At 40.8% G+C, this 20,573-nt stretch overlaps 1 protein-coding gene across 7 annotated transcripts in view; it reads right to left on the bottom strand.

The window, feature by feature from the left end:
• DIP2C (disco interacting protein 2 homolog C) overlaps nt 1-20,573 on the bottom strand; it is a 612,079-nt gene that overhangs the window by 105,829 nt on the left and 485,677 nt on the right. For all 7 annotated transcript variants that reach the window (XM_040352676.1, XM_040352677.1, XM_040352682.1 and 4 more), the window contains 3 exons: nt 15,163-15,277; nt 13,155-13,356; nt 11,164-11,273 (listed from right to left, as the gene is read on the bottom strand). In XM_040352676.1, the coding sequence (XP_040208610.1) occupies nt 11,164-11,273; nt 13,155-13,356; nt 15,163-15,277 (427 nt within the window). The remainder of the gene's footprint in view (nt 1-11,163; nt 11,274-13,154; nt 13,357-15,162; nt 15,278-20,573) is intronic.

The raw sequence follows: 20,573 nt of genomic DNA, 5'->3' as shown, positions 1-20,573 counted from the left end.
TCTTTATGGTTGTAATGTGACCTGTGATGTCCCATCCTGTGCCTCAGGGATGTACGAGAATGGTCCTCGTGTCCATGTGCTGGGTGGCAGTAATTGCCAACACTTCTCAGAGCACGTACTATAAAGCAACTAAGGAATGAGATGCGCTACATACAAAAATTATTTTCTGATCCCTAAATAGGATTATAACCCCTACTTATACTTTAAAGCATGAACAAACAATGTAATGATAGGAAAAAGCAGGTAATGAAAGAGGCAATGTAAATTAGGGTTGTATATCTTCCTGCTTATTTGTTTGGGGGCACCGAAATGTCAGGAGGGTTGGTGAAGACCTGATGGCATATGAAGGGGTGACCCATAAAGGAGGGAGCAGAACAAGAAAGGTACAAGTGCTGACTATGGAGGAAGAGATGTATGTGATTAAAACAACACTTTTAGATTGGTGGATATGTACAAGACTACACTCACCAGCCACTGTATTAGGTACACCTGTTCAATTGCTTGGCAACACAAATTGCTAATTTACCAATCACATGGTAGCAACTCAATGTATTTGGCCTCTAGACATGGTGAAGACAACTTGCTTAAGTTCAAATCAAGCATCAGAATGGGGAAGAAAGAGAATTTAAGTGACTTTGAACGTGGCATGGTTGCTGGTGCCAGATGGGCTAGGCCGGGGTATTTCAAAAACTGCTGATCTACAGAATTTTCACGCACAACCATCTCTACAGGACCAAAAAGAGAAACTATCCAGTAAGCAGCAGTTGTGTGGATGAAATTCCTTGTTGATATCAGAGGTCAGAGGAGAATGGGAAAGACTGGTTTGAGATGATAGAAAAGCAACAGTAGCTCAAATACAAGTAACTTGTTACAACCAAAATATTACAATACGATCTCTGAACACAATCACACATCGAAACATTGAAGTAGATGGGGCTACAGCAGGAGAAGACACAGGAAAATGAGGGCTACAGTTCACACAGGCTCACCAAAATTGGACAATAGAAGATTGGAAAAATGTATGCATTGGTCTGATTAGTCTTGTGTTCAGCTGTGACATTCAGATGGTAGGGTCAGAATTTGGCATAAACAACATGAAAGCATGAATCCATCCTGCCTTGTATTAACAGTTCAGGCTTGTGGTGTAATGGTGTGGGAGATATTTTCTTGGCACACTTTGGGCCCCTTAGTACCAATTTAGCATTGTTTAACCACCTCACAGGGTACTTTCACCCCCTTCCTGCCCAAGCCACTTTTTAGCTTTCAGCACTATCGCATTTTGAATGACAATTGCGCGGTCAGGCAACGCTGTACCCAAATATTTTTCTTTTCATTTTTCCCCCACAACTAGAGCTTTCTTTTGGCGGTATTTGATCAACTCTGCGGTTTTAATTACTTGCGCTATAAACAACAGAGTGACAAGTTTGAAAAAACACAATATTTTTTACTTTTTGCTATAAATAACCAATTTTTTTTTTTTTTTTCAGTTTAGGTCTACATATTTTTGGTAAAAAAAAAAAAATCGTAATCAGCGTATATTGATTGGTTTGTACACATTTTATAGTGTCTACAAAATAGTGGATAGATTTATAGCATTTTTATTATTATTTTTTTTTACTAGTAATGGCGGAAATCTGTGATTTTTATCGTGACTGTGATATTGCGGCGGACATATCGGACACTTTTGACACTATTTTGGGACCACATTTATACAGCGATCCGTGCTATAAAAAAACATTGATTACTGTATAAATGTGACTGGCAGGGAAGGGGTCAACACTAGGGGGCGATCCAGGGGTTAAATATGTGTCCTAGGGAGTAAATCTTACTGTAGGGAGAGGGGACTCTGTACTGGAAACACACATAGGTCTCCTCTCACCTGACAGGACGCGTGCACCCTAGTGGCTCGGGAAGGCGAGGACATCATATGATGCCCGCCCAAAACGAGAGCTGCACCATCCGGCCGTCATATGAGTATTGTTGCTGACCATGTGCATCCCTTTATGACTACAGTGTACCCATCTTCTGATGGCTACTTCCAGCAGGATAATGCACCATGTCACAAAGCTCCAATCATCTCACCACTGGTTTCTTGAACATGACAATAAGTTCACAGTACTCCAATGGCCTCCACAGTCACCAGATCTCAATCCAATAGAGCACCTTTGGGATGTGATGAGAGATTCGCATCATGGATGTGCAGCCCACAAATCTGCAGCAACTACGTAATGCTATAATGTCAATATGGACCAAAATCTCTGAGAAATTGTTTCCAACACCTTGCTGAATCTATGCCACCAAGAATTAAGGCACTTGTGAAGACAAAAGGGGGTCCAACTTGGTACTATCAAGGTGTACCAAATAAAGTGGGCGGTGAGAGTATGTTAGGAATTTTGACTTCAAAGACTACATTTCTGGTCGATGTATGTTATTGATATTTTCTGAAACATCTTAGAAAGCCTTCCGTCTCCTCCATAATAAGTTCCATATGTTGTTTGCATATTTTTTGCATTATATAATATGTCACTAAATATTACCATATTTTTTAATCTCTAACGGAACCAGAAGAAAATATGTTTATTTCTAAAAACAAATATTCCAAATGAAGACAAACAAAAAGCTGCATCTGTGTATAACGGGTAAACAGAGGGGCTCTGCTCCGTGTAGCTGTGTTAAATGACAAACGTTGATACAGTAATGAGTGGCTTGTTCAGTGATGCAAGTTTGCCTGCAATATCTTAAAGCGGTTGTATAACCCGCAACTTTTTTCTTTTTTTTTTTTACACCTGAAAGGCAAAAGCATAATGAGCTAGTATGCAACCGCATAGTAGCTCATTATGGAAATACTTACCTTGGAACGAGGTGTGTAGAACTTACCTGGTCCTACGCCGAGCGAGATATCATCTTGCCTCGGCGTGTCTTCCGGGTATTGCCGCACCAGCGCTGTGATTGGCTGGAGCAGCATAGCGTGCGGGAGATTTCATTCCGGCAAGGTCCGGCGGCTGCCGGGCCTCTAGCCGAAGATCCCCCGCTGCGCATGCGTTCGCTGCAGTCAGTGGCGCATTGCGAGGGGAATATCTCCTAAACCGTAACAGGGTTAGGAGATATTCTTTATACCTACAGGTAAGCCTTATTAATAGGCTTACCTGTAGAAAAAGTGTAGTAAAGACTTTACTACCACTTTAATATGACTCACCCAGCGTACTGCCAAAGAACTAGATCTCCAACCACCAAACAGGTTCACTACTCCGGCTCTGACCCCTCAGCTGTGAGGAGATCATTATGGACTATGTGGGACACCTCAAATTAGATCCTATTGGTACTTCTACCTTAGCTAGGGGATTAAAGCTCACAGAGAGTCCAATCATTAATTAGGCACTAAAAATATTTATGGGTATGCATCCCCAATCGTCATCACTGAACCTTGGCAAAACATACGAGTCTAATTAACCCAGTGGGGGTTCCTTGACATCACCAAAGGTCTGCATGTGACATTCAACGAATGCATCCCTACAGAAAGCCTGAGAAGACATGCCACAGGAGATGGTCAGAGACTGCAAAAATGCTATGGAAGTTATTGGGGACATGCTTCAAGAGACAGTCAAAGCCATAAGACTTAAAGAGATCACTGCTATTACAGCCTCTTATAAAAAATCAATGCTTCCACATTTTTGCTTTCTATAGCCCTCTTAAAATGCATTTCTCTCTGCAAGATCCATGAGAGAAAAAACAATGCATAAAAGAAGAAACGGAAACGAACAGCACAGAAAAAAGTAAGGATTGTGTGAAAGAAATAAACCAAACCATTAACTAGGAGAATTCACTATTTCACAGGGCCTGAGTAAGCACCAAAACAGACCACTATCTGCAGGGGCCCAGGTGGCCACACATTAGTTGCCTAAAAAACATATATGGCCACCAGGCCACAGGTTGGACACTGGGGTGTTAGCCAGTGAAATAATGTTTCCAAACAAAATGTTCTTTGGGTTGGCTTTCCCTACTTCCAGACCACTATCCACAGGGGCCCTGAGGACACATGTTAAGTGCCAAAGGGCTACATGGCACCCCTGGGCCACAGGTTCAACACCAGGATGTTAGTCAGTGAAACAATTTTCCCAAAAATAATCCACCCAGCGAATATGGGTGTCAGGAAAATAGGAGCAGTCATCACTGACTTGATTTAAAAACAAATCTTGACAACTGATATGTACATGCTTGTTCCAGGTGAGTGCCTCACAACATAGCATAGGACAAATAATCATGACAAGCCCTGGAGCTTATAGCTGCCAAACCTATGAGTTTGTTTGGGACCAGCAAACAATACTAACAATATTAGGGGTCACAAGGCAAGAAAGTTTTATCAGGATTTACTCAAGTGATTCTCTTGAAAATACTGCCAAACACCCACCTATTCTTTCAAGGAAATCTGCAGTATATATCGAGCAAGATCTAATTTCTACAATTCCTCTAAAAAAAAAAATTGGGATTTTTCTAAAGGACCACTGGTAAACAAAATGACTAGAGCGCAACTGATGGCTGTGATATTTGTGAATAAGGTCCTTTATTTTTCTTGTGTAAAGATGAACATTTTTCTTGGCAAATTCTTTGGCTGTCTAGCATGAATTGCATAGAATGGGAGGACCCTCACTATGCCAACATCCAAAATATGCAAAAAGGATTGAATGAGTAAAAATTCTATCAAAAGAACAAGTGGACTTTGTGGGCACAATCTGAGATGGTATTTATCTAAAAACTATATAAATCTTTATTACAAAATATACTAATGTAATTGAGACCTCTTGTCATGCTGGATAGTCCAAAGTGCCCCATGCAAAGCTGCTGGGCTGATGAATGCACATAGTCCTCCAACAGTTTACATCAGAGATCACCAGCCATGCTTCACGGTAGGGATAGTGTGCGTCTCTTCATTGGCCTTGTTGTCACTCCAAAAGCTTTGCTTCAAGTTGTTTACATATTGGAAAGTCCATTGCACCCTATGCACAGCTTCCGGGTTGATGAATGCAAATTTCCCTCTAATATTTTTTGGTAATATGCTGCACTCATCTTGCCATCAACTTTGAGTAAATTCGCTGTGCCACTGTAGCTCACACAACCTCAAAACAGCAGAGATCCACCTCCATGTTTCACAATGGGGATGGTGTACTTCTCTTCATTGGACTTGCTTACTCCTCTCCATACAGAGTTAATGGTTTTAGCCAATAAAGTTACATTTGATTTTGTTCCAGAAGTTTTTCAGGCTTATTTGGGTGCTGTTTGGCAGATTATAAGCAGGCTGTTTTGTGATAATAATTTAAAGTGTAACCAACTGCCATGGGGCTGCATATGTGTTTCAGTTATGACACCAGCTAATGGATGGTTTGACAGTTTGGTTGAGAGCACAACCAATGGGAGCGTTACTGTTTTATGGATGGGTTTATTGCAGATATTTTAGAAATTACATACAAGTATCTGTAAGCTCAAGAGCACCACTGTATATGTGCAGAAAAAAAGCTATAAAAAGATTGTTTTGAAGATTAACAATAATAGTGATGCAGGTTGAGATGCAGAGATTACAATGTAATATTTTAGTTCAGATAAGCATTTTTGCCACAAGACTGATTTAAAATATAGAAACACAAAAAAATGATGGCAGAAAAAAGACCTGTCCTAAATAAAGATCTATGTTAATCCCAAACATGTTTGAAGCCACTTACTGTTGACTGACTTAACTACCTCTGCTGGACATCTATTACAACAGGGATCCTCAAACTACGGCCCTCCAGCTGTTGCGGAACTACACATCCCATGAGGCGTTGTAACACACTGACATTCACAGACATGACTAGGCATGATGGGAATTGTAGTTCCTGAACAACTGGAGGGCCGTAGTTTGAAGACCCCTGTATTACAAGAATCAACTACCCTTTCAGTAAAATGATACTTTCTAAGATTAGTTTTGAACTTTCCTTCAGTTCGATTGAGGTCATCTTCCTGTGTTCTTGATCTCGGTTTCATACTGAAAATCCTGCCCTCTTGAACCTTGTTCACCCCTTCATGTAATTAAAGTTTTCAATCATGTCTCCCCTTTCCATTCTTTCGCCCAGACTGTACATAAAAGAGGTCTCTCCTGATGTGTTTTATCCACCAGACCTTTCGCCATTTTTGTTACCCGTCTCTGGAATCTTTCTATCTTATCAATATCTTTCTGCAAGTGAGGTCTCCAGAACTGGACACAGTATTCTAAGTGAGGTCTCACTATTTAGAGGAATCAGAACCTCCTTCCTCTTGCTGGTGACCCCTCTAGTGATGCATCCTAGAATTCTATTTGCTTTTCCCACTGCTTGGTCACACTGTTTACTCATTTTTCAATCATGAAAATAAGTACCCCCTACATCTTTTTTCTCTGTAGTGCTGGCCACAACTGTACCGCCAATGTTGTACTTCGTCCAGGGATTTTATTTTCTCTAGGTGCATTATTGTACATTTAGAAACATTGAACTGCAGTTACCACTGCTTTGACCAATCTTCCAGCAATGCCAAATCATGCTCCATGCTAAAGACACCTCCAGGGATATCAAACTCAATTACACACATTTGTGTCACCACTTTAGTTATGTGACCTACACAAAGGGCTGCTGCTAAGCCAGTACAGCTGGCCCTGTTGTATCAGGCCCGGCATCCTCAGCTCAGCATGGGGGGGGGGGGCTGGGCAGCATCACAGATGATCCGTGCAGCGGTGGGGGTCGTTAAAAGCACCGATCTCCCTGTGTGGCTTACAATGAAGCAGCTGACCGACGCTTCTCCTCCTGTCCTTCCCACGGCTGGAGCCACACAGGGAAATTGGTGATTGTAACTCCCCCCACTGATCATCCCCAACTGCCCATCAAATGTTAATCTCTGGGCCCATGTGCCCTCATTCGGCTCCCCGTGCCCTCCTCCTCTAGTCATTTACCAGCTCCTTCCTTTTCTGAATGAACAGAGTCAGTGTTTACGATGCTTCAGTTTATGAATAAATAGGAGCCTCTGTCTCCTGTTCATTCATCTTCAGTGCAGCTGAAGCTGTAGAGAAAGTAAGTGACTGGGGAATATGTGTCCTCAGTCCCGTTCCCTGTCTCAAAAGGGAGATGTCAGGGATCTGTTTAGAAATTAAATTGTAATAAATTATTTTTTTTGTAAAAAATGTATAAATAATAAAATATGGACACTGTCTACTGCTCTACTGACACCGCCCAGCCATTACCGTCCACAGCCCCTCCCCCAAGCACTGTGAAAAAAAATTGTAAAGAAAAAAATGTAAAAGTTACACTTGAAGATTTTGTTGAGGCGGGGTAGGGCCAAGGGTGGGGTTGAAGGGAACCCCATCAGGTAGGGTATACGGGGCCCCATGATTTCTATCAGTGGCCCTACCTACACAGATTAAATAGAACAGGACTAGGTACAGAGCCTGGTGACTGCTCCCTGTTCCGTGTTCCGAATTAACCCCATTTACAACCACACTCTGGTAACTATTCTTTAGCCAACTTATACCTAAATGTTAACCCATATTCTGTACTTTATGTCCAAAAAGGAAAGCAATAAAAAAGGGAAACACTGATAAGGTTTATTAGCAGACCGGTGAAAGAATAAGGTTTATTAGCAGACCGGTGAAAGAATGAATATAGAGTTTTACTCAGGGATGTCATGTGCAACTGTATCTAAACTCTGATCACTTGTTCTTGATGCAGAAAACACAAGTGTAATTGCCAAAGATCTGCACTGAATCATATTGAAATGTTTAGACTGGTATGACAATCTCTGCTGGGGACAACAGCATGGTGTAAGCAAAAAGATTATTTTACCAAAATCTGTAAAGCATCTCTCTTCTGGAGCATAATTCTTTGTCCCTTTTTTATCCACAGTTGTCCATCTCTTATGTTTAATGTAGAATTCCACATTAATACATTATTTAAAGGATGCCTGAACATCCCACTTTGAGAACTACAATGTGGCATCAACTAATAATACTGCAATTCTGACACTTTTTTGGTGTTTTTCCAAGAACATATGTGGGTTCGTCAGAGCTTTTCAAGATCGCTAAATCTCATCTAAAGTCCAACTGTAGCCAAATCCTTTAATTTTGTTTTGGATACAGCAAGGAAGGTCCAGCTCCTCTTTCACTTCTTGTCAGGACAAACACACATCTCATATCCTTTATAGGTGTCTCAGTGGCAGCTGTTTTTTTTTATTTTTTAGGGAGGGCGGCAAACAGCCACCCCCCCAGATCTGTTGGTCGGTGGCACACTCCCTGCTGTCAGTCGGTTGGGTCACCCGCACTACCCATCCCCCCCTGCGGGCAGTGTCAGCCGGTCACCCAGCCTTGCACTTACCCATTCTAGGTTGTGCACGGGTGGCGGCTTGCATCGGGTCTTTTCCTCCTTTGCATCATGGCGGGTTCCGCCTTGCGTCTCCTTCCTCCTCCTCCTAAGGGTCCAATCTGATTGCCTGTCCTTTCATGTAATTGGGTGATGGTCTTAGAGGCTACCTGATTTTTAAGCCTATTAGAGCCTCTGGCTTCAGTCACTTGCTTCAAAACCCCCCAAATGGAATCCATTCATGCGGCGTGTCCTGCATGGGGGCCAGACGCATTGATGGGGGGTGGCCCTGTGCACCCTTAATGAATGAGCCCCGCCCCTGGTCATAGTTGGAGAAGTGAGGGAAAATCTCCTCAGTGGAGTCACAGATTGAATAAAAAATTGTAACTCGCTCCTACTCTATCCAAAACTTAAAAAACAAACCAGACATTAATCAAGTGCTAAAAAAAATTCTCAGTTCCAATATTCATTCCAAATGTCAAAGCATTGATAATACTGAAAACAAGCTACATATGAATACTGAGATCACTAAACTCTGCAAACAATAACTGCTAAGCAGTACATGTTGAGGCTGCTTTTTAGTTCAAGTCTGCTATTAGGGTAACTAAAGGGTTAAACCTAGATAATGAGAATTGGAAAACCCAGCTGAACTGGTGACACCAGAAACACTATGATGAATTTATTTTCACTGCAGACAGTACTAAGCTGCCATCCTGTTGCAATGTAAAATTACTATTTGTTTCATGCGGATCAATATGAACACATTTATAAAAAGGATAGGTCACTTAATAACTACGGGTCAGAACCAGACAGCGCATTCCTCCAGAAGATCTAAATTACTGTGTCACTCTGAATTACTCTCCAAAGACATAAAGTGATTTTTTTTAATGCAAAGGCAATAAAATAACACAAAAAATGGCAACTTAGAGTAAGGGAAGCATGTGATCATATTATATCTGTGTTGTCTACTTTAACCTGCTCTCTGCTTCTATAGTATAGATATGGCATACCCCAGAATGCCTGGGTGCTTTGATATGCAAGTACAGTATGTAGATGGAATAAGAACTCAGCCCTCCTTTCTTGCCTCAGTGTGTAGTCACCCATCATCGTGATTGACTAATGCCTTGTTTCCACTGAACGGAACGGTTCGGGTCAGTAGATTTGGAACGGTTTAGAACGGACCGGTCTATTTTCGTGAGCGTTTCCACTGCAAATCGGACCGTCGGGACCATACAGGATTTAGAAAAAATGCCTAGCACGTCCACCAATCAGTGGAATGTATTGCATCTCCGCCCTAATGGAACCGTTCCATTTTCTATGGCCCCACATCTGAAGCAGGACCCAGAATGGTCCGGTACGGTTCGGTTTTATGGCACACTTTCATAATGGAAACACCCAAAATAGCGTACCGAACCGAACCGTACCGAACCGATCCGCTCAGTGAAAACGAGGCATTATAGTGAGACTTAGGGGGCAGAGCGAGAATCCTAAGTCATCAACTCATGAAGTATGTTCATATAAAAGTAGCCAGGAATTCTGGGTACCCAAGCTTACACTAACCTGATGTGCAGAAAACCAGAAGTGCCTTCTATGTGCTGACGGTGCAAGGTTAGGTAATAAACAATACTGTGGCAATTGGCCTCAGAAGGATAGCCATCTTAAAGCGGAAGCAAAACCCATCCGTTAAACAATTTCACTCCCATTGGTTGTGCTCTCAACCAAACTGTCAAACCATTCAATGGCTGGTGTTATAACTGATCACATGTGCAGCATCATGGCAGTTGTAGATTAAACAGAGGCAAAGGTGGCAGCTTCCTTGGCTGAAAATGATAGGAGGGTTTATATATATATATTATATATTAGGCCAGGTTCATACTGGGCTAAGGGAGTGAAGCCGTGCAAATTCAGCTGAACTCGCACGATTTCACTTCCGCTGGCAGTCCCGATTTCGGCCGCGATTTCAGAGACATCTGTGCAGGTTTATGCACAGATGTCAATGTAAATCGCGGCCCGAAATCGCAAAAAGTAGTACAGGAACTGCTTTTTGAAATCAGTGCGATTAGGACGTGCCATTGACATCTCAAATCGCATCTCAAATCGTACCAGTGTGACCCAGGCCTTATTTCAATAAGCAGCGCTTGCTTTTGGCCAAGCCAATGACATTTAGTGCATCGTATGTGTTAGCTTGCAAAAAAAAAATCCTCAATAGCTGCAAGTACAAAGAAGCAAATCGTCCTCAAATTCATAGCAGAAGCACTAAAATTGTTTGGTTTTGTCCTCTCAGTAACTCAGTTTACCCTGCCCCCATCTCCCAGCAGTGACTTAGAAGGCTTCTAATCTCTAATTTGATTACAGAGAAATTGCCTTGGCAAGGACAAACAGGGTGAGTTGAGCTTCTGATGAGCGATAAAGAATTCAGTGCATATGCTGTGACATTTGCCTGCAGTTACCGAGGTCAATGAAGGCTTGTTTTAAAGCTCATATATTGGATATTAGAAATTTGTAAACATTTGAATGTCCATAGCATTGCCACAGATTCACTTTACAGTGACTAGACTAGCTACCCTGCCTTAAAAGGGATTTCTCAACCAACAGCTCCATTGTCCAACCTACCACTTTTATGTGTCCTTTATTACAAAGCATCTAAAGTTTGCACAATACCTAACCAGTGTCATTGTTTATATTTCTCACTGACATCATCACTGTCAATTTACAAAACTGACAATCTATAAATTTGAAAGGTTTTCATCACAATTGGTGGTGAGGAAATTTCAATGTCTGTAGGATTATCAGTCATTCGAATTGTACTTACCTTTCTGGCCTGATCATTGTCTTCTATCTGTCCCAAATCCCTTCCACTGGCTTGTGCAATCCTTTTACCAGAAACCAGGTTCCCCACCATCACAGAGGCAGGGCCAATTTCTGCAAGGAACACAATTATATATTACTTAAATGAAATGATGAGCTTTGAATGTTCCTGCAAATGACACATACGCATTAAGCTATTCTATCATGCAAATAAATCATTCTAGTCTGAAATTCCTACAAACCAAATACCAAACATGTAATTAACCAGTTAATGTATATTTTATACTAATATGTTTTGGATAAACATGGTAATCACATAATAGCAAACAACACAAATTGTTTCTGATCTTATTTTCTGGACCTAAAAGCTGCCTTCTCTACTGAGGGCCCATGGTGCATTAAAACAGAGAAAGATTGCTACAGTTTTTATGTTTTAAAGCGACCAATGCGACTGACCCAAAATATGGTGATCACATTATCAAGGACCTCACAAGGTGATTTAATATTTATTCTGCAAAACCCCTAATTGCTAGTAATATCCTGTTTCTTCAGTTTAGTGTTTTTAATAAAGTTCTCTGCTGCACTATAGCAAGAAAGTTAATTTACAGGGAAATTATTACTAAAAAGATTGCAATCCAAAAGTGGCTAAGAAAAGTTTATGTGCATTCCATTCCTTTATACACAGTCAAAAATGCAATTAAACCCAAGATTAAAAGGCTCATTGAAAGTTATATAAACATATTTAAGATACTGTAAAACCTGGAAAATATTGGTTTGTTTACAAATACAGCTTGAACATCCCTCAATCAGTTCGTCCCCATCCAGTAGTCTACAGCAGACTGAATCCTACCTCTGCCAAGTGAGAGCTACAGCTCTCTAAACACCAGAGAACTCTGTTACATTCTCCATGAATTAAATAATAAAAACTCCAATAGGAAGAATGGGAACCTTTCATAATGGCCATATTGGGTTTCCAGACATAGTAGCTCAAGTCCCCAATGAACTCCAGAATTTGTTTAGTGGTTTAACCCTCCACCATCTACCAAGAGCTGAAACATCAGTTTAGGATGGACTGGTCCATTAGGAGATTATGTACGCTGGCAATTGCTTTTGTTTTTAATCCAAGTTTCATAATTCAAGGTGCATACAAAAGTAACTCAAAGCAGCTCCCTGCTTGTTTAGAGAGCTGCACGCAATGTGAGCATCTAACCAAAAGGGGTTGTAAAGGTTTCGTGTTTTTTCATCTTAATGCATCCTATGCATTAAGGTGAAAAAACACCTGGCAATCACCACCCCCCCAGCCCCCCGTTTTACTTACCTGAGCCTGTTCATCTCCTCAGCGCTTCCCCACCATCCTCCTCTCCACGGAGTCCCGGCTTTGATTGGATAGATTGATAGCAGCACAGTCATTGGCTCCCGCTGTTGTAAAATACAATCACATGGGTGCTGGGGGGAGGGGCTGAGTCATACACTCGGCGTCTATGGATGCCGAGTGTATGACTCGGGAGCGCGCCCGCAAGGTAACCCCCTCCGGAGAGCGCTTCTCCAAGGGGGTTATCTAATGTTGGGAGGAGCCGCAAGAGCTGCCGAGGGACCCCAAAAGGGGATGTCTGCACAGTGGAAGTTTAACACGTTTGTTATTTAAAAAAAAAATAGGAACCTTTAATATCACTCTCTCTTGTGCATACACATACCCCCCAAGCTTGCCCTTGTGCATTCCTATTGGCTAGAGTCTGCTGATAACCATTCTGTTTCAACGGATAAGGGTGTAGGGGGGACTTATTAGCAAGCTCAGAAACTACCTATAGCTTTACCTTAGAACAGTCCAGCAATCAATCATGGCAGGAAGGTTTGGGAGGCTGCTGGAGGTAGGTATACCTGTACAGTACAGTAAGTGTCTGCACTTCACACCTGCAGCAGCCCCCCCCCCCACGTTTTCCCCTCTAGAAGTCCATCTCTGAATGTGTAAGTTAGGAGATCCTACACTTGACTTACCTGGCTGCTTTTGTCTTGGTTTTGGAAGGTTCGTTACACATGTGTGAGGACACATGAGCACATTGCATGGATGGAGTGACCCCTCAAGGAACAGTTGCTTGGTCTCTGACAGGTGAATGCCACCTAAAGGAGTTTTAGGGAGTGTGTTTGCTGGTACTAGAGCTAAACAGTAAACTCCTACTTGATGGATACTGTCAATGGCCTACAAGAAATCCAGAAGAGATGAGATTATGTATATTACACTTTAAAATACATCTTATTTTTTACAATAAAACGCGGTGTCTTTATAAATATATATATTAAAAAAAAAAAGAAATCGAAAGCAAAACATGACAAATAAGTAATAATAGAAGGACATGATCTACTGGTGCAGCAGACTGAAAAGAAGAGTAGTCATATTTGCCCCGTTTTCCAACTCATATACAGTCATCTAGAAATTGTAAACATATTCTACCCTGTACACTACAGGAAGTGCAGGGTCCATTGATTCAAAGTCTACAAACGAAAGCCTCGTACATACGGTCCGACTAAGCACCATCAGACTTTTGTTGCCGAAAAGTTTGTCCATTTGCAGAGCGAACTTTTGTCCGATAAAAAGCGAAAAAGTTTGTCCGATGGAGCATACACACGGTTGGATTTTTTGGTAAACTTGCTAATTATGAAGTCTGTTGGCAAAAAGTCCGACCGTGTGTACGGGCCTTTAGAGCATCTTTTTGTCCATATCTGGTCCCAATTAAAGTACATCTAAAGGCAAAATATTTTGTATTTTGAATAGAATAAGGAAGGATTTTCAGATGGGTTCCTTTGAGGAGATTTCCCTTCACTCCCTGTCCTGTAGAAAGACCTGGAAGTGAAATAAAAATTTCCCAATATGAAATCCACTCCTAGACAGTTGTTACTGTTCCCACTGGAAGATGAAAAAAATCTAAATTTTGGAATTTCACTCACTTGTAGTCACAAAGTCAATAGTAACCAGTGCAAAAACAAAGGCTACATCTCCCCACAAGAAACAGCCAAAAAAAAAAAAAAAAAATGTTTTTTGTATAAATCAATAAAAAACAAAACAAAAAAAAAAAACTCCCAAAATCTTGAAGAACTGGAGAATAGCCAGCACACCAATGCAATATATGATGCAATAGAAGAATTACTTGTGATCAAGTTTCAACATTTTGGAGACATGCAGGGTCCATTTCTCAAGGTCATAGACATAAGCAGGGAAGCAATATATATATATATATATATATATATATATATATATATATATATATATATATATATATATATATATATATATATATATATATATATGTAGCAATAAAAATATGACAAGGTGTTCTAACCCTTCTCCACTCTATCCAATTAAATAAAAAAAAAAAGTAGACTTTAGTTACAATTTAATCCAATACCTAAAGTGAAATATTTTATGCTAAAGGACCATATAGTAACATTTTTTAAATACATGGTTGCTTACTACATTTCCAAACTCAAAAGGGAAGGTAATCTGAAACTAATAAAATCTAGAGAGATGACATAGATATAGGTACTTAATAGTATTCAGCCTAAACTGCCCTACAGTTGTCACTGGCCAACAATAAACCATTCACTGTCTGAACCAGCGACAGTGATCACTAGGACAAATATAGAGTGTGAATCGAATCTCCCCAGTGGGGATGCAGGCAGCAATAAAAACCCATCTAACCCTTTTTTACCCATCCAAACTAGATTTTTTTGGGGGGTTTACAAACACCTTAACACTGGTCTGGAAATAGATTTATTTATGTAAGTAATGGTTATCTTGTTTATGCAATTGTTTAATTTCATTTACAGTATGTATATCATTCCCCTATAGGTCACCATTACATATATGCAATTTTATAATGTGGCTTTGCATCTAGGGAGTTAATATAGAACAATTCACTATTCTTTGTGTTTCACAAATCTAAAATCCCATTGTATCTTAATGATTTTAAGGCTTAATAGTAAGTTTTTTCGAGTTCTATTCCTCCACCTGTAGAACTCTGCTCATCCACTGGAAGCTGTCCTCCTCCGTAGAGTCAGGCCGTTGCTCTGCAACAATAACTATCCTCTCGTCATGCAGAACATTCACAGAAAACACTGCTATCCTGCAAAAACAAAAAACAAAAATCCATGTAAGGTTTAGAATAGCGATTCAACTCAATTGTAACCATCATATTTGTAGTATCACAATTTGATCCTGCTGGTTTTAATCAAGTAAGTGCAAAGTGCAATTAACCACAACAACAAATCATAAGTGATCTCTAAACTGATCTGACTGTAATAATCTAAAACCTAATTGGTGTCAATGGGTTGTTGAACTTTGTGCTTCCTCACTGCTCTTTGTACTAGTTTACTGCAAAAAGCCAGAAAGCAAAGGTTCCCTCTATGTACAGTATATAGTTCTCCTTGTAAGGAAAGAACGTTGTATCTAACTATACACTGGTGAAAAATAGTTTGAGATTCTTTGGAAATATTTTGGATTTTTGAATGAATGGCCCCTAACATACACTCTAATCTTCAACTACTACAAATGGTAGCAACAATTAAATTATGTTCTTAAACAGCACACACAATATTTATATCTTTTCTGAACAAGAGGTTTTCATGCAGTTAAGTAGACCAATGTTTCTCAATTCCAATCCTCAAGTACCCTCAATAGGTCAAATAGGTCATGTTTTCAGGATTTCCCTCAGATGAAACAGCTGTGGTAATTACTAAGGCAGTGAAACTGATCACATTACCTGTGCAAAATAATGGAAAGCCTGAAAACATGACCTGTTTGGGGTACTTGAGTACTGGCGTTGAGAAACATTGAAGTAGACCCATAAACAGGGCAATAGACCAACCAGAGGTCCTTAGAATTTTTTTTAGCAGTTTCAATCACTTAATAGGTTTCAAATGGAAAAGCAGAATTAGTACAAGCTTTCTTAGTGCTTTGCAAGTACTTATCCTAGTAACCAAGTCTTATTTCGCAATTTGACATCCCAGTCATTACCTTTTGTAACATGTTCCATCTGTATTCAGGGTGTAACATGCAACTGTTGCGGCAGTCCCTGCACCCCGCTCCCCATTCCGATCCATTATTGTGACAGCGGGCTTCTGGGGATTCTCTCCACCAGGCCACATCATTCATTCACAGAGTTCTGGGAATGGGAAAACTATAAGTACTGAAAGCCTTTGTGGCTGACCGCTAGTTCTCAATGAGTTCTCCTGAGTGTCCGATGTTGATGCTTCCTATCATTGTGTAACTGCCTGCCTGTACATGGTACGAGCAGACGGATACACTGACTGTCTGCAGCAGCCTGAGATTGCACCTGCTGATTGCAGTTGCAATGCTTTGCAGGCTCCTTGAAAAATAAATAAATGCACATTCTTTTACTTGCATTTTTTTATTTATTTTTTACAAAAGGTGAACTTACCCTTTAATTCTTGTTTCAGTAGCCAATCTGCTTTATATTGGTAGTTTACTGGCGTACACACACGACCGTTTTTCATGACGAGAAAAATGCAATTTTTTAAATTGGTCATCAAAAACGATTGTGTGTAGGCTCCAGAGCATTTTTCTCGACGTGAAAAATGGGCATTAAAAATTTAGAACATGCTCTATTTTTTCTTGACGTTTTTTTTACGTCGTGAAAAATGGTCGTGTGTAGGCTTCAACGGTGGGGAAAAAAACGTGCATGCTTAGAAGCAAGTTATGAGAAGGACAATTTGCATAATCAAGCCCAAAAGGTGGCGCCATTCGAATGGAACTTCCCCTTTATAGTGCCGTTGTACATGTTGTACATCACCACGCTTTGCTCGAGCACGACTTTTTCATGATCGTGTGTATGCAAGGCAGACTTGACAAGAATCACGTAGAGAAAAACTATGTTTTTTCCATGACATTAAAAACGTGTGTACGCGGCATTACTGTTGTTTAGTAGCCATTTAGTCCTATTTCAACAGCTTGGTTTCTTTTTTTATAATTATTTTATTTTTTTATTTTCAGTAGCTCGGTCTCCTAGTGTGTTCTAGTAGCCTACTTCAACTTTAATATTTCAGCACTTTTTTTGCATGTTTTCTTTTTGATTCAATTTAGTATACTTTTAAATATCTATATCTACTTTCTTTGAAGTTTTGTTATGTAGGCCATTTTTATCCTTTAACATTTCTAATTCAATGGTGACAACTGATGTTCATGTGACAATTTTTTATTTACTAGGTCCAATGTTTGTTCTTGTAACCCTGATGAAGGGGGTGTATTGTTTCCCCCAATTGTTGGCTTTTTTTTTTGTAATGCCTTATTTACCAACAATTAAAATGATCTATTTCATCCAGTTTTGCTCTGGTGCTCCATACTGTACTTGTATGGTTCGAGTCACTGTCTGGTGCCCATTGGAGGTCAGCCGTGTGGTGTGGGAGCTTACTTTAAATTTATTCTTACATGAGTTTACATGCGAGTTTGATTCCATTGTCTGAGTATGTTGCTGGATTACATGAAAATCACATCACACTTTATAGAGCCATCTTTCAGAAATCTATAAAATTACTAGGGGCTCATAAACAAACAGCAAAAGATGAAGTATATCAGGCCACTTCTGCATGTGAGGTTTGAGACATTTTATGGTCCCAGCACGTAGCAGGAACACGACAGAGACTGGCTCGCATGAGTTTTCTCTGGTAATTATCGGCCTGGTTGAGCCTGCAGCAGTGTGAGCTGTCAGCATTGCTCATGAAATGTTATCATCTCTCCTCTCAGAAAAGCTGCAATTTGGTTTATGTCATGTTTGTGTCAACAGACTAAAAGATACAGAGCATTATCAAATACCCTATGAAGCCCTGTCTCTGAAGACAGCACTGATTGTTCCTCCAAATGAGTGTACGCATGCCTAACTAGAGTCCGATGCCTTGAGGGCATGAGATCTGACATTAGTATATGACTTTGAAACCAGCTATGAAAGAAAAGTATGCCCATCGGTCTTCTTCAATGAATTGGAGGTACTTGTGTTAATAGATTGCTAAACCAATACTACACTAGGTTAAAAACAGCTCCCATGTACTTAAAAATAACATTGTTGAAAGTTCTAGGTCTACTGATCCAAACTCCCAATACAAAGGGCTCCTGCAAACACTCCATGTATAGGATAAATAAATCCAGGTTTTGTTTTCTCAGAGAATAGATGCAGGACCCCCCCCCCCTTCTGAGTCACCCTTTATTTCTACTCCCTACCCACTTCTCTGCACCATCCCTTGGTTCCACCTCCTAGTAGCGCCCCTTTTAGAGAATACAGACTGAACCAAATATCATTTTCTGCTACTAAGTGATTTGTACTGAATTGGTTAATGCTAATAAGAGAGACATTAAAATAGATTCCCTGTAGTGAGCAACAACAGACCCTCCCAGTAACAATATATTCCCTATACAACAAAATACCACTGCAGCAACAATAGACCCTGAGCTGCAACAACAGATCTCCCAGCAACAATAGACCTCTGCCTCAACAGTAGATCCCTCCCAGCAACAATTGACCCCCTCCAGCATCATAAGATCCCCCACCAGCAACAATAGACCTCCACAAAAAAAAAAAAAAAAAGATCACCAGTGACAATAGATCCTCCAGCAGCCAGCATCAATAAAACCTCCAGCACACCTTGCCATTACATACATTCATTCATTGCTGAGGGTGCCGGAACTGCATTCCCCCATGTCCCTACTGAAAAAAGCCTTAAAAAAAAAAAATACATTCTGTACATTACAGCTTGAGGCCTGGTTCACACGTATGCATTTTTTTAATGCGTTTTCAGTTTTGCACTACAGTCCACATTCATCTGTGCATTTTATGGAAAGGGCCAGGGACTTTTTTTACTGGTTTTTGGTTCCATAGACTTTAATGGGCCAAAAACGTGTATTGAAAAGTGCAACATGCACCTGGAATATGCAAACTGTGACCTGCATAGGTGTGAACCAGGCCTAAGAGTCTAGAGATGCTGCGGCTGCATTAATTTTTAGTTTCAGGCTGAGATTATTTTCAGCAAGTACATAAACCTGTTGATCTTGCCAGAAATTCAGCATCCTTGTCCTGTGAAATAAACTGGAACCAATCTTTTCTTTCTTCTGTAATTTATAAATCTCTTAATCCTGAGAGACAACTAATGCCATCCCATCTAAGTACAGAACCCTTCTCTAGTTAGGCTGCTAGGTAAATTTAGTTTTCTGGCTTTACTGTAGTGAGTGGAGCAGTGATTATATGTTGGCCTGTTCAGGGTTTCCTGGGCTAAGAAGTTTCAAGAGCACAGGGCTGGGAAATTGAAATGATCAGTAGAATATTTATCATGCCCCAGCCAATCCCTGTAAGGAGGTGTGCAGACTGTGGCTGGGGCAATGATAAATGGACAGAAGGCCTGTGCAGATTGTTCTTTTCCCTCAAGGGAGTGTTCAATTTCCCCTAGGGGGGCTGTTGCCCCTGGGAAATAGCCAGAGAGACAATAAGCTGCAGTTTAGATCTCAGCAGCTGCTGGGCTGGGGGAGAAGATTGACAAAGGATTATACTTGCTGGAGGGCACCATTGGTAAAGCCAAATTAAACTCAAAAGCAAAACATTTTTCACAGCACAAACTCTCCAGTAGAATGTATTAGTCTTCATGGTTGAGACAAACCACTTAACACTGTGCATTCACTGTGGGAAATTTTGCACAATTCCCCCTCCTGTTTTCTCTACTTTTCCTGGTGTTCCCCGCGTTCATGTCCGACTCCCATGAAGGGGGGTTTTGTTGGTTTGCCACCGCCCCCTCCCCACCCTCCCCCCTTTTCCCTACGTCCCACTCTTTTTTCTCCCTTCCACCTTTACTGCCTGTTAGTTACCTACTTCAATCATAGCTCCCAACTGTCCCTGATTTTGAGGGGAAAGGTTTAACCTTAAACTGTGCAGGGGTTTTTCATACTGTCAGGGCAATAAGGATGTGGAACTCTCTTCCACAATCGGTGGTGGCAGCGGGAGTATTGATATTTTTCGTGGATGCTGGGCGGCAGGTCCAGGGACATTGCTGGGGACTAATAGCCGTGTAGGTGCCGTAAGAAAACTAAGTGCCAGAGGTGGTTTTATGAACTGCTGCTGTAGGGTTCGATTTATACTGACCATTCCCTGCTACCTTCAGAAAAACTGCTATTGAAAAAATAGACTATAAGAGAGCAGTTTGTCCTCCTATAGTTATTGGTTATTTTGGAGTATCCGATAACCCAGTGGCGGTCCATCCATTAGAAGCGCATGATCTACATGCATCCGGCCCCCTGATCTACATGCAGGGCGCCGGACCATGTATTCCAATGGATTAAAGCCAGAGGCTCTAATGGACTTCAAAAAAGGATGGGCTCTGGGCGCGGAGTTGTGTGATCACACTGATTCTCCTCCCAGCCAATCA

This window comes from Rana temporaria, chromosome 5 (assembly GCF_905171775.1).
Source record: "Rana temporaria chromosome 5, aRanTem1.1, whole genome shotgun sequence".
In the NCBI taxonomy this organism is placed as follows: domain Eukaryota; kingdom Metazoa; phylum Chordata; class Amphibia; order Anura; family Ranidae; genus Rana; species Rana temporaria.
Note: the sequence above shows the minus strand (reverse complement) of the source record. Positions and strands in the feature narration are given on the sequence as shown.